We start from the raw sequence: 24,600 nt of genomic DNA on the forward strand, positions 1-24,600 counted from the left end.
GCATTATCTTCAGCACTTTGATGTGTACTTGGGGGGAGGATTACCTGCGGAGGTTTATTCTGATCATAACCCTCTGACGCTTTTACACTCGTTACAGTCCCCGAGTCGGCGGTTAATGCGTTGGATTCTCTTTTTACAGCCTTACAGTTTAACTGTGAACTACATCAAGGGAACTGATAACGTAGTGGCTGATGCTTTATCTCGTGTTCCTGACCAGACCGAATAGTGTACTGTAAGTGTTTGGGCAATTTTTTCAGTTTTTCCGTGCTCTCTTTGTTGCCTTAATTTGCTTTCAGGATCCAGATTGCTGGGGATAAATTGAGCAGTCTAGGAGAATGGAGATGACCATGGAAAACACCTGTTATACTGGAATCGGATCTTATATAAGAAGAACAAAATTAGAAAAGAGGAAAGTATGATTTTAAAATGTCACTTTTGATATTGTTTGAGGATCCTTATGAGATATAGGATCTTTTAAGGGGGGTTGTGTGACGGCTCAGTGAGTATTTGTGTGTTTGTCCCCGAGTTACAGGTGATTGCTGGAGGGCATGGCTTTACACCTGAATGAAATCATGGCACTTTAAAGACACTGGGTTAAACAGAGTAAGAGAGAACTGTTGCTTGCGGGTGTTGTTGCTGCTCATGATGCTACTGGAAAACTGACGGGATGTGTTACGGGAGACCACAGCCACACTTGATCCATTTTGGACTTGGACCTTTTGGAGATTTGGACGTTGTTTATGTTTGGTTGGACTGTCACTTAAACTTACTACTTACACTCACATGCTGACACTCTGGCTAAAAATTACGCTGATCACTTGACATTTCATACGATTTATAGTTAAATAAATCGTATTGTTTATGCAGTGGTTGTGTGGCGTCTCCCTTTGTTGCGATCTAAAAATAGAATCGTAACAAGAGAGATCGAGGAAGGGATGATCTATTTCACACAGTATCCCAATCTTGGCGCTTACAGAATACTATAATTGCACTACTGCTTTAAATTGAATGTATTTGGTTAGAAATATATTTTATGTTATTTTGTATTGGCGATTTGATGTACCCCTTTCTCCGATCTGTGGTATATTCCCCAGGTACTGCACTCTTTAGCCAGTGGCAAGCACTCTGAAGAGAGTTTGTGAAACCGAGAACAGAGATGATTGTTGTAACACTGTCCCATTTTATTCTTGTAAAAAAAGAGAATAGACAAGAAAAGAACATCTGTATGTACCTTAAGATGAAGTATTACAGGCACTCCTGATTCATTCAATTTTTTGATCAGACTTTATCAGAAGAGACCTGTGACCTACCTGTTGAGTTCACTTAGGGTAACATTGCTTATCTTCTGCTTTTGGGAGTTGGAGTCCGATATTTGAGGCTTTATCATGTCTGGAACATACAGTAGTACACAACCTCCAGCAACAATCTTTTTCCAATTCTGCATCATGGGCCTCATTTATAAAACATGCGGACACACAGATTTGATCTTTAAGTGTGTGTGTACGCTAAAATCCACGCCATGGTTCCTGTTTATAAAAACAGTCTTTGACGTGGAAAAGTGCTTAGCGCCACATCAGGGTCTAAGCAGACGTTCACACTTTTCCTTGTGGCAGAGAGTCGGACTACTCCAGGTATTTGGAAATATAAGCCATTCTTGCTGCTCACCATTCTCAAGTAAAGGATTTGGACGTTGACTGGTGCTGATTTATATGTTAATGACTTTAAAAAGGTGCCGTTTACAAAGCGGAGGTCTGAAACCATTTAGCTGCGCACATTTGAGATTTATAAATTTCACTTCTGTAAGAGAGGCCTATTCACGTTTTTTGTGCATACAGGCATTAAAGTCACACGAAAAGGTAAAACAACGTTGTCGGACGATTTTAAATTTAGGAGTTAATGAGATGGAGTTTTTCACCCTATCCTACATTTCCCGCCTAATTCAGGTTACCGGACCTTTCCAACGTGATTACGTAATGTGTGAAGTCGTGGACGTGCAAGACGAGCATTTGTGGTTAAAAAGTATATAAATGTTGTTGTTTTTTTCGAAAATGACCGATGGTTTGGCTAGATGAGACTCTTATTCCTCGGCTGGGATCGTGTAGAGATCTTTGAAGCTGCACTGAAACTGACATTTGGACCTTCAACCCGTTGGTAACCATTGAAGTCACTATATGGCGAAAAATCCTGGAATGTTTTCCTCAAAAACCTTTTTGACTGAAGAAAGAAAGACATGAATATCTTGGATGATGTGGGGGTGAGTAAATTATCAGGATTTTTTTTTATTCTGAAGTGAACCAATCCTTTAACTATAGCAAGACACACTTTTCAGGGAAAAACATAAGAGCATATGGCCTTCCTTATTTCCCACTTTTTTATGGTGTTATTTTCCCATGCTGGGAAGAGTGTCTCTTCATGGATCTCACCTCAGTACAGAGGCTCAGGAGGGGTGTGTGTGTGTGTGTGTACAGATGAGGTGACCTGGGCTCAAGTACACTGGAGGATTCAGTGTAAATAATATATTACTCGGTGCAATGTGTGACCTTCACGTGGTGTGAAGGGTAGGTATTCTTTCAAACAGTTCTGAATTTGCTGAGAGAAGTAGTTTATAGCTTACACTGTCAGCCATTTTGACTCTGATATCAGAATAAAATATGTAAATGAAAGGGAAAAAAAAGGTTTTATGGACCTTTGGATTAAATTGAATTTGTCTTTGTGTAGATGAAATGAGATGAAAATGAGAAAGTGTTTTATGCAGCGAGAAAACCTTAAAAGTGCAGTTCTCCAGATGTCCAGAAGTTGATGTATAGTAGAGTACATGCCAGTTGGTCAATCTGTGTAACATTATGCTGTGTCAAATGTCAAAAATGTCTTCTTAATATTTTCTTTTGTCATCAATTTAACATGAGGGCAATTATTTTTTTCTAAATAAGCATCCTGCTTTAAGGTTGAGTTTAATTAAAAGACAATACAGTATTTAGTTCCAGAGACTCAAGGATGTTTATTAATAGTTTCTTGTTTCATTCAGACCGAGTTGAGATAAGAGTTGAGGTGAGATAGAAATGCATGAGTGTTTGGTTTGGCTAATGTCTGTGCAAAGGAAGAAAATGAACAGAAATGTTATGATATGCCGCAGCAAAATAGACAATCAAACACTCGCTCTCAAGTCATTTTTTTTATCCAGCATGGAATTCAACACAGAAATGAATCAATAAAGAGAACTGAGCACACAGTGAGGATTCGGTAAGATAAGCTGGGAATTATTCAACAATATGGCTTTCAAAAGACAAGCTATTTTTAAAACTCCGCTGGGATGTGAATGTATGCTAAAGCATTCATCAGATGAAGACTAATGGTGTGAAACAAAAATAAAGTTCTGCTCTATATTTATGTACACATAATGCTCAGTATTCAATAAATAGTTTCTGACTAATTTTGTAAGCAGCTCACAATGAAAACATATTATGCTTTCACAAATAATGGACAGTTACAATAGAAAATCATGCATCAGTACAGTAGTAAGACATATATTCTTGGCCAGAATGGAGAATAAAGCTGGAACCAAAATGATATAAACTATGGAATTCACAGTTACAGCAGTAAAATAACAGGTTAGATCAGTGATTGACAGATTACGACCTTGATTTCCCCTCCCCCTCCATTGAGTCCATATAGAATGGATTCTATTACATGCAACATCAAACCATGCTGTCCTGATGAGGCCATACGGAGAGAGATGTCCGCTGGCAACTATGACTTGTCATCAGTTTTTTTCTTCTGGAACTTCCTGAACTGCGATTGAATAGCGACGGCTGCCTTCTCGGTTTCAGGGGCTTCCATGTCGATGTCAAAATCCTCTGGGACGTCTTTCTTAGATTCATCTGGGCATAGACAAATAAGAGCACTTTAATAATGACATAATGTCAACTTCTAAATATAATCCAACACAATGATGCAGGTGATGGAAAACGAGCTGTCAAACAATAGGGTTAGAATTCATTTTGTATGTAAATGCTGTGTGCATGTACTGTATTGGTGAAAATGATCTGACTAAGAGCTAAGGATAAGACAAATTACACACACAATGTCAACTGGCAAAAAGAACACTTTCTATGCAATACAGCTCCTATTTACCTGAATGGAGAAAGACAAAAATGTCCAAAAATGTTGGCTGTTAGCTTAAGCTTTGATAACATATTTCAAACAAACAAAAGTATGACAACTGTGTAGTACTTTTATCATGGAATAATGGTCCATCTTATAAATATGCTAAACAAATAGTTTGCATTCATCCACCCACCCATCCATTCATCCAACCACCAACCCATCCATCCACCCATCCATTCATCCAACCATCTACCCATCCATTCATCCAACCATCTACCCATCCATTCATCCAACCATCTACCCATACATCCACCTATCCATCTGCCCACCCATCTATACATCCACCCATCCATACATTCAACCACCAACCCATCCATCCACCAATCCATTCATCCAAGCACCAACCCATCCACCCATCCATTCATCAAACCACCAACCCATCCATCCACCAATCCATTCATCCAACCACCAACCCATCCATCCATCCACCCATCCATTCATCCAACCACCAACCCATCCATCCATCCACCCATCCATTCATCCAACCACCAACCCATCCGTCCACCCATCCATTCATCCAACCATCTACCCATACATCCACCTATCCATCTGCCCACCCATCAATACATCCACCCATCCATACATTCAACCACCAACCCATCCATCCACCAATCCATTCATCCAAGCACCAACCCATCCACCCATCCATTCATCCAACCACCAACCCATCCATCCACCAATCCATTCATCCAACCACCAACCCATCCATCCATCCACCCATCCATTCATCCAACCACCAACCCATCCATCCATCCACCCATCCATTCATCCAACCACCAACCCATCCATCCACCCATCCATTCATCCAACCATCTACCCATACATCCACCTATCCATCTGCCCACCCATCAATAAATCCACCCATCCTTACATTCAACCACCAACCCATCCATCCACCCATCCATTCATCCAACCACCAACCCATCCACCCATCCATTCATCCAACCACCAACCTATCCATCCACCCATCCATTCATCCAACCATCTACCCATACATCCACCTATCCATCTGCCCACCCATCAATACATCCACCCATCCATACATTCAACCACCAACCCATCCATCCACCAATCCATTCATCCAAGCACCAACCCATCCACCCATCCATTCATCCAACCACCAACCCATCCATCCACCAATCCATTCATCCAACCACCAACCCATCCATCCATCCATCCACCCATCCATTCATCCAACCACCAACCCATCCATTCATCCAACCACCAACCCATCCATCCACCCATCCATCCATTCATCCAACCACCAACCCATCCACCCATATATTCATCCATCCACCCATCCATCTGCCCACCCATCCATACGTCCACCCATCCATTCATCCGTCCATCCACCCATACATACATTCATCTAATCACTCATCAATCCACCCATTCCCCCAACCATCCATCCAGCCACCCACCCATACATTAATCCATCCACCCAAACACCCACCAAAAATATAAAAAGACAAAAATATCCAAGACTGTTAGCTTAAGCTTTGATAACATTTATAAAAATAAAAAAAAAGTATTACAACTGTGTAGTACTTTATTCATGGAATAATGGTCCATCTTATAAATATGCAAAACAAATATTTTGCATTTGTCCACCCACCCATCCACCCACCCACCAACCATCCATCCATCCATCCATCCATCCATCCATCCGCAATCCACCCATCCGCCCACCCAATCCACCCATCCAACCCATACGCCCACCCAATCCCCAATTCACCCATCCGCCCACCCAATCCACCCATCCGCCCAGCCAATCCACCCATCCGCAACCCAATCCCCAATCCACCCGCTCACCCAATCCCCACACCCAGTCCCCAATCCACCCATCCGCCCACCCGAATCCACCCACCCAATCCACCCATCCGAATCCACCCATCCATCCATCCATCCACCCACCCACACATTCATCCGTCCATCCACCCAATCCGCCCGTCCATCCATCCGCCCGCCCATCCGCCCATCCATCCATCTATCTATCCATCTATCCATCCATCCATCCACCCACGCATGCATCCATCCATCCACCCATGCATGCACGCATGGATCCATCCATCCACCCAAACACCCATACACCCAAAAACCCACCCACCCAACCAACCAACCATCCATCCATCCATCCAAAAACTAACCCATCCATCCACCCACCCAAACACCAACCCACCCATCCATCCACCCACAAATCCATACACCCACCCATTCATCCATCCATCCATACACCCAAACACCCACCCACTCACTCACTTTACCCGTCCACCCACCGATCCACCCATTCTTTAAACCACTTATCCCTATGTAGGGTTTGCGGGACATTTAACTCAGTTTTGTGTAAAAATGTATTTTCATAGTCATTATAACTTTTTGATATTAGCAATAATGCATCAAGAAAGAAATGTCACACAGCCACACTGATTGCAATGTCAGTCAGTCAACTGTACAGTCAGTGCTGCTGGGCTTTTGGAACAAACCACATCCTGTCTAAAACTCCCTGCAAGCTAAATGCACATGGTGTACAGAAGCCATCAAAATAAAATTCACTGGAGACACTCATGTACGTTTCCAGTCCAGTTCTTGTTTCCAGCTGCGCTCATGATTCACACCAAAGTCCCTCCTTCTGCCAAAAGCACAATAATGAATATTCAGGACAGATGCTATAGTAGTATTTTATGTTCATTTTCATTTTATATTCACTGAAAATTCATTGATCAGATAATGTTTTATTGTCATCACCTAGAGGCAATGGGTTTCCTCATTATCATCATTATCAGACAAAGGCGAAAAAGAAATAAGCAAATTATAAAAATGTCATCTTCACTCAGGTGTTAGATGGCACATTCTGTTACAGATTGGTGTAACATTACTTCATTACAGTAAATCAGCTCATTGATTTAGAGGGATAACTACGGTATGCAAAAAATGTTTACCAATATTTGGTGCCAAACTACTAGTACTGACTGGTTGCCTAATTTAAGGTATATTGGTATCGTTTTTATTGAAACCATTTTTTTTTGTACTCTAGGATTTCGATAATATATTAATTTAATTGGATTTTTTATTTATTTAATGTTTATTTATTGTTATCTAGAACATAAATTAGGGGTTTAAAGTGTAGGCAATTCAAGATAAGGATTAAACTCTGGATGTTGGTTTTTGAAAACGGTGAACCTCATATAAAGTAAATGCATTAAAAATACTTTTTAAATGCTTTAAAAAAATAAAAACATTTTTTGTACAGCATGATTTTAAAAGACTTCCAAGCCCTATTCATGAAAGTACGAGATGTGAAGGTTTATTTTTTGTATTGGTAAGAAATTAAGGCTCAGTAGTGAATACCTTTGAGATGAAACAGCGCATTAGACTGTAGGCAAATTCAATAGCAATTCAAGCAAGGGAGGAGGAAAACCTTGACATACACGTTAAGCACAGCAAGATCCTTTAAATATACCTCTAGAGAGAGCAGGCCTCATGTTTCAGTCAATACATGAGTGGTTTTCTCACCATGTTCCTTTCTCTGTTTACACAAATCAATGTTTATATCAGAAATGATATCTCACAATTCAGACTTTATAATTGCACACACACACAAAAAAAAATCATGGTACTGCTTGCTGTTGAACTCTCAGGCCCTGTTTCCACCTGGTATTAAGATGTGTTTTAGTTGATCGGATCACAAGTAGATGAAGGAGACCGTTTACATTTCCGTTTACACCTTGTCTCTTTTGTTCACTTTCAACCACTTCTGTCCTGATTTATTTGAGGGGAGGAATTTTCAGCAATGAAAACCCCAAGAAGCTTTATGACAAGTTTTACAACAGTGATATCAAATGCTCATTGATGCTGTGTTTCAGGAAAGGTGCGTTTGAATGAGAAATGCCTTCAAAGAATGGATTTAACAAAACTACTGTATACCACCAGAGAGGAAATCGGATGCTACACGCCATCATTTGGACTACTTTGCTACTGCTTTTTGACATTTTCTGCAAAGATTTTTTTTTATTGTGATTACTCTGTCTGTCTGGTATTTGTTTTATAGATTGTGTGTGTGTGTGTGTGTGTGTTTTGATTCAATTTAATGTAGTTTATTGAAATGATTGTGTTTACAACATACAATATTACCAAAATATTGAACAAAACAAATAATGGCAAGTACTGTAAAAAAAATATAAAGTAGTATCCAATGTATAAAAGATAACAATTCTGTTTTGGGACTGGGCTAGATAAGGCCCAGGTGTGGCTCTGTTTTGGTTTACTTAAGGCTGATAATCGATACCAAGAATAAAACCTATTCTGTCTCAGGGCAGGGCTAGTTGTGGGTTATTAAATGGATGAGGGTCTGGTTAAAAGCTGGTGTTGATATGCTTTATTAATAGCTGAGAATCGGTGCCACTATTAAAACCAGTTCTGGCCCAGTTCAGGCCCTGTAATGGTTATTAAATGGCTGAGACTTGGGCTAGTGTTGGCCCATGTGTGGTCCATGTCTTCAGTCCGGATCTGAGCCACTACAGGGCCATCATTCTTTGCGGTATGTGGGCCGAGGGAAATGGGGTTCTGTGGAACGGAGCTGGGCCAGATAAAATTTGCTACGTGGGAGAGTGTTGTGTGTGTATTGGCAGTAGCAGGTCCTGTACTATTACAGATCTATTACGCCAATACCATATCAACATTAACGCATCGTAAATGTATTTAATAATATAGCGAATTTGAGAGGGGTTTAGTTGTTGAGAATTTTTTTTGCATCATTTGTTTGCTTGATTTTATCTTTTGTGTCTGATGCATTGAAATTTAGATATTTCTATGTGGCTTAAGTATCCAAATTCATTTTGTGGTCACTGAATGGTATTTGGATTTAGCGGAAGGTTTTGAATTTACTATAATTTGTACTATATGTAGTATAAAAATCATTTGTGATACTAGAGTAAGAGAGTTGGTGCTAGCATTACACTATTATGTTCTCATGTCTAAAGCATCATCTGCAAATAAGACCGTGCAATTCCGTGAAGATTCAAGCTTCAGTGAAACCAGCTTCCTTTGAGATGCAGTTCTTATGCCTTGCCCAATAAGCTCTGTACCCAGCTCTCCCCGGGGCTTCAGCGTCCTCAAGAGCATTTCTTCATCAGGTAGAAAACCAACAACAGAAAAACCCTCAAGTCTTTTAAGTCTGATTTAAGACGTATGGGCCAATTTGTTGGTTCAGATTCATTTAGTTGCCCTTTTCATAAGAGCGTGCAGCTAAAACACTGGGGACTGTGTTCATTGCTTCAATGCTTTTCTTTTTTTGCCTCCTTCTTCAACCTTTTTTTCATACACAGGCACACATTTTTAAATGCTTACCAGACTCTTTTTTCCTTCACTGAGCAGAGCGCAGAACATTATTGTTTGCCAGGGAATACTTTAGAATGCTTATGCCTGAAGATTTCAGATGGGATGCTGGGCTTTTCTGTATGCTTAAAGGTTGTTTGGGGCAAACTCAACAACATGATGAATCTCTTCTCTTCCAAGACAAAGGATTCCTTGGACATACTGTTTGTATTCACTGTAGAAGGTGCCAAAAAGTGATTAAAGATCTATGATGTGTTTGGTTTCGTGTGGAATATGTTCACAGTACCTTGTGCCCCAGAGGTTTTGCTGTTGCCACCAGCTGCTCCGGATCCTTGCCTCTGTTGAAATAAAAAAGAAAAGGAACTAAATAAAAAAGCCAGAATCACATGATTTCAGTAAACGAGGCTTCATTACTTCTTAACTGTTTCGAAACACTTAAAAATTTCAATGGTTCACCGCGGGGGGCGATGATCTCTGTCAACCCATGAATCATGAGGAGTCACTGAGAACCAATGAACAAGTGTCTGTGGGTTTTACCTGATCTCTGATCAGTTTTATACATTTGTAGACGTTTTAAGTAGACGTTAGTATAATTAAAATGAATAATGGTAGTTAGTCTTATTGGCCTGTTTAGCTGAGCCATTCATAAAACAAACAAAACAAACCCTGACAATTGATAAAATTAAATGTATACACTTGATAATTGTATTAGATGATTAGATAAATGCATTTGAAAGATTTTACTTTCAATAGTTTAAAAAAATGTGCAATAGATTTGTAAAAGGTGTTTTTATGCATGTTTGGCCCGGGTTTTTGTTGCATTTACACTGTTCTGACCACTAGGGGTAACCCTGGAGACGGGTGTCGGATTGTTTCGAAGCCTCGACACAATATGTCAAATTTGCTTCAACTGTTTTAGTGTTCCACGAAGCCTCGATCTGCCCACCACTAACAATTACAAGGCAGCTGAAATAAATGAAGAGAAGGTTTGTTAACTACAAAACTAAAACTACAATGTGGCCTGGCCTGGGTGAGTCTCAAAAGTCTCATAATTATGTTATCATAATCCACACTAGAATATACAAAACAAGACAAGAAAACTAACACAACCTCTACACGTTAATGTGACTGGACAAATTAACACCGAACAGACTGCAACTTAAATACAAAGCAAATGAGGTAAATAATGACGAACACCTGTGCTGAATAAATTAATCTCCAAGACTACAAATAAGTGGTGGGAAACTAGACAAAGGAAATCAGGAAACTAATGACTAGGATACTAGGATAAAAAGCAACTGAATATCTGTGACAGTATGTCACCCGCCTCCCGGAAGGCGGGACCTCGCTCTGTGTTGTGGATAAGGAGGCGGCTTAGGAGGAGGACGAAGGGATGGTGAGAGGAGGCAGACGAGACCAAGGAGGATTGGAAGGAAGAAAGAAGCAGCCAGGGTAGAGATGATGGACGGAGTGGCCAGGTGGTGTGGACCCAGAGCTCAGCCATGATGATAGCCCACGGCGGAGTCGATGGAGGGAGGAACCATGATGGTGAAGTAGCTGACAACATCCGGAGGACGACCAACGGAGACGGAACCATTGTTAGGGGAGCCCAAGGCGCAGACGGAGACCCGATGGGACTAAGCGACACCGCTGGCACTGGTGACCAATGGGGAGGCACTGCGACGAACGTCCAAAGACTGAGGCGGAGCCGGTGCGACCGAGGACCAAGGTGGAGCCTGCTGGAGGGTGGAGCCTACTGGAGCCAAAGGGGTGGAGAGATGGAGCGCAGTGGATGGCTCGCAAGTCCTTGGCGCAGACAGGGTGACTGCTGACCAAGGTGGAGCCGGAGGAACGAGGGAGCCTGATGGAGCCACAAGGCCAAGGGTCTCTGGTGGAGCCGAGGGTGGGAGTAGCCAAGGCGAAGCCGACAGGTCGAGGTGAAGCGATGGGATCAGCGACCTGAGGCAGAGCCAGAGGATCCACTAGCCCAAGCGAAGCTTGTGATGGTAAGACCTGAGGCTTTTCTATGCAGCATGGCGTTAGAGGGGAAGTCGATGGGGCTTATGGGAACAAGCTGAGGAGGGACTGAAGGACTGGCATAGCTTAGTAGTGGAGGCGGGAGAGTGGGGCTAGGCAGGATCAGTGATGATAATTCTGAGTTAATACAGGATGATGAAACAGACTCAATACAGGGCACTGTATTAGTCTTAGTGCTGGGCAGCGCCAGAAGATGAAGGTACAGATGGTTCAGGGTGGGGTAGGGTGGGAAGTAGTACCTCTGAATTTAAATCTATCAGCCAGTCCTCTGTATCCAAGATCACCAGTACTGTCACTGGCTCACAGCCCTGGTCAGACTGATCTGGGGAGATGGTCGGCGCTGTCCTCTCTTCCTTGGGTTCTGGCTCAAGCAGAAGCCTCCTGTCTCCCGGGGACTCTGTCTAAATCACCGCAGTCAAGGGTAGTGGTGTGCTGGGCTCTGGGTCTGGCTGTGTCATGGATCAGGGGTAGACACTCTCCAGACATTGAAATATCGCCTCCCTCAGTCAAGTCCTTGGGTGTCTGGGAGTTCTACTTGATGGTAGTAGGTAAACCCGATTCAATACAAAGATTTGATTATCTCGTCATTGTATTGAGATCTAATAGCGAGACGGCAAAACTGCAGTGCAAAATCCATAGTGTTCTAGCCACTCCGGGCCAGAGTGACAAACTGCGCTGCTATATCCATTGTAGATCCGGTCATCTATCACAGGGGGTGTCAGGAAGAACAGGCAGATGAAGGTCAGGTTCACAAAGGCTTTAATAATCCACACTAGAATCCACAAAACAAGGCAGGCACACTAAAATAACCTCTACACGTTAATGTGACCGGGCAAATGAACACTGAAAAGACTGCAACTTATGGCGCTTTTCCACTACACAGTACCAGCTCGCCTCGCCTCGGCTCGACTCGACTCGACTCGCCTTTGTTTGGTTTTCCACTGTGTAAAAGTTGTACCTGTACCTGCTTTCGGGTACTTTTTTTCGTACCACCTCCGGCGAGGTTCTAAGCGAGCTGAGGCGAGCTAAGGCGATACTAAAATGTGACGTGAAAACAATGCCGACTGCTGATTGTTCAGAGAGAATCGTCACTATTCACTGCGTCATCATTGCACGCGCCAGATGGAGTATCCAGAATAACCCCGCCATTTTTAAATAGTTTGGCCAGAGATAGTTACTAAACTTACTACTATTATTATGGCAACTCGGAAGAATACGCCGTGGTCAAACGAGGAGGTGCAGACATTCCTTGGTTTAGTTGCCGAAGAGAGGATCCAGCGAGAGCTTGATGGGGCAACGAGGAACGAAAGGCGTCGCTATGACGACTGGGTACTATTTGTGGCGGTCATTTCTGCAATGGAAAACGGAGCGAAAAGCGAGCCGAGTCGAGGCGAGCCAAGGCGAGTCGAGTCGAGTCGAGTCGAGCTGGTACTGGTAATGGTAAAAGCGCCCTTAAATACAAAGCAAATGACGGAAATAATGATGAACACCTGTGCTGAATAAATGAATCTCTACGACAACCAAGAAGTGGCAGGAAACTAGACAAAGGAGACCAGGAAACTAATACATACAAACTAAAAGTCCCTGAAAACGAAACTAGGATAATAAAAAAACAACTGAATATCTGTGAGAGATGAGCATGAAGGAGGGCAACAACTCACTGTGTAATGGAGCCTATAGGATGCAGTTACAATGCCCCTAAAATTCAAGATATCAGGGCAAAAATGCCCCTGTATGAGTCTTTGTCTCATAATAATATTATATGATATAGTTAAGCAATATCACAAGTAATGAGCGCAATATCACACGAGTACTGTTTTCGACCAGAATAGCATGTGCAAATATGATATTGATTTTATACAAACTCAATAAATTAGAAGTTAATATTGTGTACACGTCTATTTTTGCTACATTTTGCCAACAAAAAGATTACCTGTAAAGCCAGAGCAGAACTGTTGTGCGTCTCTGAGCACAGACTGATCTCATGAAATTTTTGGTGTGCTATCAACACGCATAATCGCTTTTCAGCGTGTTTATCAACGCCGTTGACTTAACGTACATTACTGTATATATAAATATATGACCTACCCCAACCCCGTCCCTAAACCTACCCGTCACTGGGGTTAATACCATTTATTAGTCTTCCCCTACCATCCTAGGAAAAAAAATAATCGCTCCCCAGATGTAGATCTACATTTTGCTTCGTTTCGCTCGGACATTTAACGGCGTGTACATACATGCGGAATCACTCGGACATTTAACGGCATAGACATACACGCAAAAGATGATGGTTCACGCGGACAGCTCAAAATGCGTATAGATAACACGCCACTTGACTTGAAAGTGGCGTTTATTTTTACGCAAAAGTCATGATGTCATGTTGCTGAGCAACACAGCGATGTTTCGTTTCTAAATGAATCATGAATCAAACATTCTAAATGTTTTGAGCAAATCAATCGGGTGAACCCATGATTCAATGGCCCATTCATAAAGAGAACCATTTACTTCATTCATGAATGAATCATCAGTTTGAACGAATCGAATGAACGAATGACTTACTCATTTAGATATTTACCAAAATCTATTGGCAGTTTATTTAGAGTATCACTTCATTAAAAAAATAGTTTGCTGAAAATGAAAATTCAGTTTATTTACATTTATTCACTCTTGTGTAGTTTCAAACTTGTATGACTTTCTTTCTTTTGCGGAACATAAAAGAAGATATTTTGAAGAATGATGGTAACCACACTGTTTTGGTCTGTAAATATATCTAAATACCAATTCAGATGCAGCTTCTGAAAGAAAATCATGGCCGTTGTAGCCTAAAAGTTTATGTGTAATAAATTGTATGTTGAATCAAATATTTATTTCTAAAGCTATACTTATTGTAATGTCTATTTGATGCTTTTCTCATTAAACACAATAATGACTTTAAATGATCTCTTGTGAGAAATTTCTCAGCCAAATCTGGTGCAATTAAATTGTGTTTAATTAGATTAATGAATTGACACATCATTAAAAAATGTAATCGCTTGACAGCCCTAATATATTTCCAATCAACATATTTACTAGTGTCTGAAATCTTTTGAAAGGAATTTGTTATTTCCCTGTCTGCTGCCTTTGACACAAAACATTCTTGTTTAAATATTTAAATGTTGTAATAAAATGTTAAATATTTTATGTTGTTCTTATTGTTGTTTTTTGAAAGAAAATTAGGAAAAAATCTCAAAAAACAAAAGTTGAGAGGGGCATGTAACCAAGTAAGAGAAGTTATATAACAACGAGATAAAGAGTATTAGAGGTTTGCGGCTTAAAAAGTAATTGAAAATGCTGTTTATGATAGTTATAGCAGCAAATGGACTGATAAGAATAGAAATACTAAACCCAAAACCATCATTAAAAACAAAGGAGAAAAAAAAAAAAACATTAGCTAGCGGTATAGATGTCAACCGAAACCAACAATCTATTGTTGAAGTTTCAGGAACTTTTCAGCCCATTTAAAATCTCAAGCCTGCTCGGTTAGACTGGTTTGATTCTGCTTGGATCAAATCAAAAACATCAACGCATGCATTTTTGGCAGTATCATGTGAAAAAAGTATCAGTTTGCTTTATGACCTTTGATGATTTTTTTGATATTCCACCAAACCCAAACCAAACTGGCTGGCCCTGAAGTCAAATTCTGAAAAATGGGGGAAATGGGGTGCAGTTAAACAGCTGAGCGAGCGAGAAGGCATCGCCAAACATGTTCTCCCTGGGCACATCCTCTCCTGCATTATTAACTGCACTTTCACTGAATTTCAAACAGTGTTTGTAGTGCTTTGATGTGAGGAGCTCAGGCAACCTGCATGTCCTTTCAGGCAATGTTCAGCCTATACACGAGCACAGAAATAACCCTCTGGGCAACCACACTGCCGTCCTGTTTAATGCTTCCTTACAGTCTTTGTAATGAAAGCTTCTGTGCATTTAAATCATGTGACAAAAAAAAAACTTTTTGCTACACTTGATTGAGTGTATAAATATTCATAGAGGGTGCTTCTGGTGAACCTTCTGTCAGATTATGCCCATCCAGCGAAAATGTTATATTTGACTGATGTGTTTTATTATAATAACAAAAAAAAGGCTGATCTCTAATCAGACCTTGAGACTGTTAGCATTGCTTTTATCGGCACTCCGCTGTGTGATTTTATCTATATTCCTTGGTATTTATAGTCTAGATGCATCTTTGTTTCCTAATTTTTAGATGATTATTTATTTTATTTTAATTTATAGTAAGGGAGAAAAGTATAAATAGTTATAGTTTTGAACTTTGTTCTTCTTTCTGTTTTATTTTCATATTGTCATTTGAACTTTTAGTTTTTATTGTTTGTCATTGTATAATGGTTTGATTTTCTTTCTAGTTTATTGACTTTAAAAGGCTTTCATGGCTGTAAATTGCTGATGCACTGTACTCTGGGTAACAAACACAGTACTAAAATGTTTAAATTTTAAATTAATTTGATTGAAAAAAATATATTTTTGAGAAGAACTTTGGATTGTATATTAATATTATACGATATAACTAACTATAGATGTATGTGTATATACTAACTATATATTAATTATAATATATAGTATCAGTATTAGTAATCATTACAGTTACTAATATTTAGCAATAATGAATCAATATAGATATTATAGTTTAATAAAATACAGTAGAAATAGTAAAAATACAGTAACAGTCTGTTTAGTAGTTATACAGAACTATACATTGCATTACAGTACAATTACTGTACAACTTGCTGGCAACCGTGCTGCCGGTAACTTACTGTAATTATATCCAAGGAAATAATTTACAATGTTAGTTTCTAAATATATAATTTTTCCTTTTACTGTTGTGTGATTTAGTCTCTTCTGCTCACCAAGGCTGTAGTTATTTGATAACAAATACAGTAAAAACCGTAATATTGTGCAATATTATTACAATTTAAAATAATTGTCTTCTATTTGAATATACTGTAAAATGTGATTTATTTTTAGCATCATTACTCCAGTCTTCAGTGTCACATGATCCTTCAGAAATCATTCTGCATACTGCACATTCGATGTACACTTTACTATCCCATGAGACCACGTGAGAGGATTTATGAATGGCAGTGAAGCGACACAATTGACGATGTAGGTCACGTGACAGTAACAAAATTTCATTCATACCTCCCACATTCATACTATGTAGAATATACTTTTTTAACGGTTGCGAAGTAAATTCAAAATCAAATGTATTCCTACTCAGACAGAACGCGATTTTGACGCAGTGCATGCAAAGGTGACTTTAGCATAATAGGTCCCCTTTAATGGCTCAAATACAGGACTTACAACAAGCAATATAGTGCCGGCCCAGATCCGGCCCACATCTGGTACACATGGAATCCACATGTACCAGATGTGGGCCGGATCTGGGCCTATGTTACTGTCTGGGGCTGTGTGAACGGTGCTGACAACACACAACCACTCATTTTAGCAATGCTGCCTTTGTTTTGGGTAAAGTGAAGAATGTGTCTCTGAAATCCAAAAAATAAATCCTTACGTAATTCATCCAGGCAGCAACTCTGTGATGACCAATGGAAGTGCAGACAATGAAGCCGAATGAAGTGACCCATCACCCGATACAGTGTAATGCAGCGGGCAAGTAACAACAGTAGTAACCGACAGAGCAGCAATTCAATTACTGTCAGTGTGAGTGTACCTTTAAGGTTTCACAACCTCCAAAATCCCAATTACTATTCACACCCACAATCATACAACGCAGGGGTGTCTGTACTAAAGCAACAAACTGTGAAAAAAAACAACCTTACAGTAACTGCAAAGAAGTTCTAATTATGTTTCTAGAAGGAGAAACGCACTCGCACACACACACACACACACACACACACACACACACACACACACACACAGACAGACACACTCCCCATGGGCTGCAACCATAATCAAACCGCAGTGCTGGCAATTACAGAGGACTTCTTTAGAGAATGTCAGACGCTCATGCAATCTTGTTTCCCCTCAGCAAAGAGTCCGAGAAGACGATGTTCAAGGTAAACATGTTTCTTTTGTTGGCTTCTCCTTGCACAACCACAGAAATCAAGAGCTGAGAGAGGCTCCCTCAGCAAAAACATAGTGTCACCGCTCAGAAAACCAATTATGTTGCCATGGTCTCTGCGTTTGGAGGAAAGTGCTTTCTTTAGCATTTAAAACTCCAAATCAAGGTTGCTGCAATGTTTTGCATAGAAATTGAAAAAAAGCTATTATAATTACCTCTTTCTGAAGAGCAGAGATATCAAAAGCTGTTCATGTTACATATAGTCAAAGAAAAAAAAAATCCTGCATAGCGGAGTCTAGTGCAAAGAATGTTACATAAAACCCAACAATATTTTTTGGAATGGTTCTACCAAAAATGACTAAAAAAAATGGCACCATCATTTTATTTTTTTAGTACTAAATAATAGTATATGATTGAAAGACAATCACAAAAACGCAGTTTGAAATCATTGGTGTTTCTGGTGTCACAAACTACCTTGTAACCAATCAGGATCTCTGAGTGAGTGCGAGTGAGTGCAGGCAGGGCTAATTTGCATATTCATAGAACCGCGTATACTAAATGAGGCAAGGGTGTAGACTTACATTCAAGCTATTTTAAGTCATGAATAAAAAATTTCATGAATTTTTTTTTTTTTAATATGTAATTTTGGTGATTAAAGATGAGTTTTAATGGATACAATTATTGACAATTATTATTGCACTGTAAAAAAAATCCTAATTTTACAGAAAATAACTGTGATTTTTTGACGATCATTTTCTTTCATTTTAAATTGTACTCAAAACACTGTAAAATTACAAATAATATCTGTAAAATAAAAATTCAGCTGTTATTTTAGGTATTGTGACATTAATGACAAATTGCGGTAATTCACATTTTTTATACAGGAAATTGATTGTTTTTTTCATACAGTATTTTTTCTGTTTTCTTAAATTACATAAAAATGTATGTAAAATTACAAATATAATCTGTAATTAAACAGTAACAAAACAGTTAAATGATAAAACGGTCAAATGACTGGCAGCCCCCCAAAAACTGTAACATTAAAGTAAAAAATCCTAAATTAAATAAACTGAAAAACACTGTGATAATTCAGGATATACCTGTAAAATAACAATCATATACCTTCAGTGAAAAAAAAATCGTAAAAAGAGGGTCAAATGACTGGCAGCTACGGCTGCCAAACAAAAACCATAAAATTAAAGTAAAATCTTATAATTCAAATAAAACAAAAAAACACTGTTATTTCACAGGTATTTCCTGCATTATTGTGATCATATACCTTCATTTTAAAAAAAATCGTAAAAAAGGGTCAAATGACTGGCAGCTATGGCTGCCAAACAAAAACCATATAATTAAAGTAAAATCTTCTAATTCAAATAAAACAAAAAAACACTGTTATTTCACAGGTATTTCCTGCATTATTGTGATCATATACCTTCATTGTAAAAAAATCGTAAAAAAAGGGTCAAATGACTGGCAGCTATGGCTGCCAAACAAAAACCATAAAATTAAAGTAAAATCTTATAATTCAAATAAAACAAAAAAACACTGTTATTTCACAGGTATTTCCTGCATTATTGTGATCATATACCTTCATTGTAAAAAAATCTTAAAAAAAGGGTCAAATGACTGGCAGCTATGGCTGCCAAACAAAAACCATATAATTAAAGTAAAATATCCTAATTTAAATCAAGTGTAAAAAACTTTCATAGAAATGTGATGTCACCATGATTGAGATCAGTGTTTGCTTTAGTAGGGCTCATGACTCTTGAGTTTCAACATTACTTTTTCTCTGGCTGCCCTAACTGTGTTTTGATGCACATTTATTATGGCAATATTTGCAAGAGAAAATATAAGATGATCTTGGTCATTTATTGATGATTTTATAGTCATCATATGATGATCTGATTCATTGGTATGACAGTCAAATCTCTATTAGCTGTGAATACATTATATGTAGATAGACTTTAGTGTTATACAAAGGCAATTATTATCATACTTTTTTCACATGATTTGTTGAAATATTGTGGGATCAGTATTATTGCAACTTTAAAAAAAAAAAAATATATATATATATATATACACTCACCGGCCACTTTATTAGGTACACCTGTCCAACTGCTCGTTAACACTTAATTTCTAAGCAGCCAATCACATGGCGGCAACTCAGTGCATTTAGGCATGTAGACATGGTCAAGACAATCTCCTGCAGTTCAAACCGAGCATCAGTATGGGGAAGAAAGTTGATTTGAGTGACTTTGAACGTGGCATGCTTGTTGGTGCCAGAAGGGCTGGTCTGAGTATTTCAGAAACTGCTAATCTACTGGGATTTTCACGCACAACCATCTCTAGGGTTTACAGAGAATGGTCCGAAAAAGAAAAAACATCCAGTGAGCGGCAGTTCTGTGGGCGGAAATGCCTTGTTGATGCCAGAGGTCAGAGGAGAATGGCCAGACTGGTTCGAGCTGATAGAAGGGCAACAGTGACTGAAATAACCACTCGTTACAACCGAGGTATGCAGCAAAGCATTTGTGAAGCCACAACACGCACAACCTTGAGGCGGATGGGCTACAACAGCAGAAGACTCCACCGGGTACCACTCATCTCCACTACAAATAGGAAAAAGAGGCTACAATTTGCAAGAGCTCACCAAAATTGAACAGTTGAAGACTGGAAAAATGTTGCCTGGTCTGATGAGTCTCGATTTCTGTTGAGACATTCAGATGTTAGAGTCAGAATTTGGCGTAAACAGAATGAGAACATGGGACCATCATGCCTTGTTACCACTGTGCAGGCTGGTGGTGGTGGTGTAATGGTGTGGGGGATGTTTTCCTGGCACACTTTAGGCCCCTTAGTGCCAATTGGGCATCGTTTAAATGCCACGGCCTACCTGAGCATTGTTTCTGACCATGTCCATCCCTTTATGGCCACCATGTACCCATCCTCTGATGGCTACTTCCACCATGTCACAAAGCTCTAATCATTTCAAATTGGTTTCTTGAACATGACAATGAGTTCACTGTACTAAAATGGCCTCCACAGTCACCAGATCTCAACCCAATAGAGCATCTTTGGGATGTGGTGGAACGGGAGATTCGCATCATGGATGTGCAGCCGACAAATCTGCGGCCACTGTGTGATGCCATCATGTCAATATGGACCAAACTCCCTGAGGAATGCTTCCAGCACCTTGTTGAATCTATGCCACGAAGAATTGAGGCAGTTCTGAAGGCAAAAGGGGGTCCAACCCGTTACTAGCATGGGGTACCTAATAAAGTGGCCGGTGAGTGTATATATTCTACATAATTTTTTTTGAGTTGGTTTATTTTGTTAGGAGTATAGAGACATCAAGAATCAACATATGAATCTCTACAATGGTGACAATCAACAAAGCCTTTTTGTGACTTTATAATAGGTCAGAATTTTTTTATTGTCACCATTGTTGAGATTCATACGCTAATTCTTGATGTCTGAGTGAGTCTGTATGATCCTGTCAAAACATTGTTTGCATAATGACTTCATAAAATCTTATATAACAGCATTGTAGGATATTCTATAGCAATACTGCCATTCAAAACTAACATTTTACAACTTAATCAGTCATTAAAAAGTCATACCAATCAGGTGGTATCAATACAGCAGACAACTGCTTGATGAATATTATCACTATTAAGTGACCAACATCATCTGATCTGAGTTTCTCTCGAATTCCTACAATAACAAATATGCATCAAAGACATGCACAGTTAAGAGAAAAGCTAATGTTAATAACTGAAGGGTCAAGAGCCCAACTAAAGCCAACACTGACCTCTATCATGGTGACATCAAACTTTATTATTTTCAATAAAATATCTAATTCTAAACCTCTGTTATTTCTCAATAAGAATGTTAGTATGAAAGAAGGATTGTAATAAGTGAAGATGCTGAGATTTTGACAGATCTGTTAGTGTTTAATGTTCTGTTGGGATGTAAAGTGTTTCTGTATGGTGTGTTTTGTGTCTGTCACCATTGTGTTGAAGAGTAGAGCCTGTGCTTCAGTCCAGGATGAGCAGAGTAACACTGATGAAATGCTGTGTGTTGCTTTATTGAACCGACAGTAACTGTGTAGTTGCTGATGACGTATAATCACAGTAAATCATGCATGTAGTTTATAGCAAGATATTTACTTTTTACAGTGAATATGTTTTTTAGTAAAAATTCAGTAAATATATATATATATATATATATATATGTGTGTGAAATAACTGTGTTTCTGTTAAAAAGCTTAATGAAGAATTCTGCAATAGTATTTATTATTTAAATTAGGATATTTTACATTCATTTTATGTTTTTTTGTATGGCAGCCATTGCTGACAGTCATTTGACCTTTTTTTCACAGTGAAGGTGTTTGATCATAATAATTTAGGAAATAACTGTAAAATAACAGTGTTTTTCTGTAAAACATTTAAGGACAAAGTTTGGAAAAGTTTTTTGCACTCAATTTAAATTAGGATATTTTACTTTATTTTTACGGTTTTTGTTTGGCAGCCTTTTATTTTTTACAGTGTGGGGGGGTTTAGCTTTGAAGTGTGAATCACATTTTCATTTTATGGAAAAGGGCAGCTCAGACATTCTGCAAAACATTTACTTTTGTGTACAGGCAACAATGCAAAAGAATTCTTTTGAAGCTTCACCCCAAGACACTTAGCATCTCTAATCTCAAATGTATTCGGTAAACACACTTCCTTGGTTCTCTGTCGCATGCTGTTTTGTGACCATCATGTGAGAATCAGTGTTGAAGCGTCTGTGGGAACAGCAGGGCCCTAGAGACGGTTTCCTCGGGCTGCTGCTCGCTCATAACCATGGAAGATTTCCCTGCCATGAATATTAAATGCTTGACATTGATGCTTGATGGCCTCTCCTATATAGCTGACATGGCACGACAAGGTTGTGCAATTCACACGCATGATAGGTTTGTTTTGAAGTTAGCACTTTCAGTCTTAACCTCTCGTCTTCTCAGAGGCACGGCATACATAAACCTGCCTCATACATAAAAGGAAAACTGGAGAAAGAAAAAAATGTTTGTATGGATCCCAAACTAGAACATGAAAATATAATATCTGTTTCTCTTAAGGCAACTTGTTTTTTATTGTCTTCAGGATTCTGCTCTTATGTCTCAAATGCAGTAAAGATGCTATTTTTTTCATCCATTAAAGGAATTTAAGGCAAAAACATGCTGAGTGATTCTGAAGGTCACAAAAAAAAACATGTTCGCCAAGCTTTATTCACCAGTAAAAAAAAAAATGTTCTTCTTAGTTTTCATATATTGATGAGATGAGATATTTGCAATGTATTTTGCTTCATACCTGGATATAAAGTGTTTGTGTGCAGTATACTGTATGTTATATTGGGTGCTGGTAAGTTATGTTTCCCTTTTCCTTTTAAGTTGTATGAAGTCAACTTTCACATTGCCAGTTTGAATTCGGCTAAATCTTATTATCATAATCTAAAATCTAAAGTCAGTAAATTTGTGATTATGCATTGTGAAGATGAACGCTCTGTGTCTTCAGTTGTAAAATTTGAATTGCTGAATAAATAAATGATTCCCCACAGCCACTGTAGTGCTATTTTAGAAGCTTGTAGATGTCACAGTCTACAGAACGTCTGCATGGCTTTCACTGTGAATTAAGGATTCAAGAAAGACGTGGAATTAGGCCACAAACTCGAACAGCGTTTGGATTATTCATGCAAGTTCCCTTTTGCGCGAGAAGAAATTGTTTTGAACTAATGCTTCTTTAAAAACAGCAAGGGGAGAGACAGCCGACATGAAAGTCTGTTACATATCTAGTCATCTTTATTTATAAAGCGCTTTATGCAATACAGATTCTTTCAAAGCAGGGATAAACAGGAATAATGATTCAATGATGCAAACACAGTTCAATTCTGCTGGAAAACAGCTCTAAAACAACAAAAGTGTCATTATTCAGCTGGTCAACTCAGTGTTATTTACAAGTTATTTAATCCTCTAAAGCCTAACATATGCAGTAATATATAATATTAGTTCATTATATATATATATATATATATATATATATATATATATATATATATATATATTAATGGAACAGATTGTTGTTTAACTCTTGACATGATATTTTAAAATGTGTTTTTTGTTGAGTATTGTATTTGATACAACAGGCTTTTATGGCTCATATAGTATGATATAGCAAGAATATTGAGCTCATGTTTTAGGAGGGAAAAATAAGTTTTATCCAGAGGCCCTAACTGAGCAAAATTTTGCATTTTGGTGCAGTTGCTGATATGGCCAAACAGTCAAACAGTCCTTATGTTTTGGTAAAATGGTCGTATATATACATGCATGCAAAGATATGCTAAAAAAAAGGACATTTAACATTTATTTTGACCTACTAAGGTAGATAAACAACATTTTTGAAGATCTAGTGCCTCCTTTGACACTTTGTTCTCAGTCCAGCCTAGAGTTGTAGTATATTCTTAAAAAAATTGATGGTCTGAAAATTTTTTAAGACACTCATATAACATCTGTTCCTCTTTCATACAGGATTTGGTGTTTAGCAACCTGGTGCTCAGAGGTGAAGTGACCCATAAATGTCCTCATATAATTCAAGATCGATCGAATAATGAACGGGTCTAACGACATTTACAACTAGGTCTGGCCAAAACGAAAAGTTCACCGAAAACTTCTCAACGAGTGTTAAACACCTTCAAACTGCCACTGGTCCATGACGGTTACATGAGAGGAAGGTGTGCTCTGTAGACAGCAGGCCAACTCAGTAGGTTTTGCCAGCCCGTTCTCATCCCAAGGCGTCATACATGTGACGCTTTTGACATTTCGTTGAAATCCGACGCACATGGCATCCTTTAGCGTCAATATGAGACGCAGAACCCAAGGTGTCATAACCGTAACCATAACCCGACCCCAGACCTAAACCTACCCATAACAGTGCGTGTTATATTGATGCTAAAGGATGCCA

At 38.9% G+C, this 24,600-nt stretch overlaps 1 protein-coding gene across 1 annotated transcript in view; it reads right to left on the bottom strand.

Moving 5' to 3' along the window:
- Positions 1-3,236: 3,236 nt before the first annotated feature.
- The window catches only part of pcp4b (Purkinje cell protein 4b), a 32,317-nt gene continuing 10,953 nt past the window's right edge, over positions 3,237-24,600 (bottom strand). Inside the window, exons 2-3 of the mRNA XM_056241641.1 lie at positions 9,785-9,836; positions 3,237-3,878 (exon numbers count right to left, since the gene is read on the bottom strand). Of these exons, the coding sequence (XP_056097616.1) occupies positions 3,748-3,878; positions 9,785-9,836 (183 nt within the window). The 3' untranslated portion in view covers positions 3,237-3,747. The remainder of the gene's footprint in view (positions 3,879-9,784; positions 9,837-24,600) is intronic.

This window comes from Rhinichthys klamathensis, unplaced genomic scaffold, assembly GCF_029890125.1.
Source record: "Rhinichthys klamathensis goyatoka isolate OS25496 unplaced genomic scaffold, OSU_Roscu_1.1 h1tg000657l_1, whole genome shotgun sequence".
Taxonomy (NCBI): domain Eukaryota; kingdom Metazoa; phylum Chordata; class Actinopteri; order Cypriniformes; family Leuciscidae; genus Rhinichthys; species Rhinichthys klamathensis.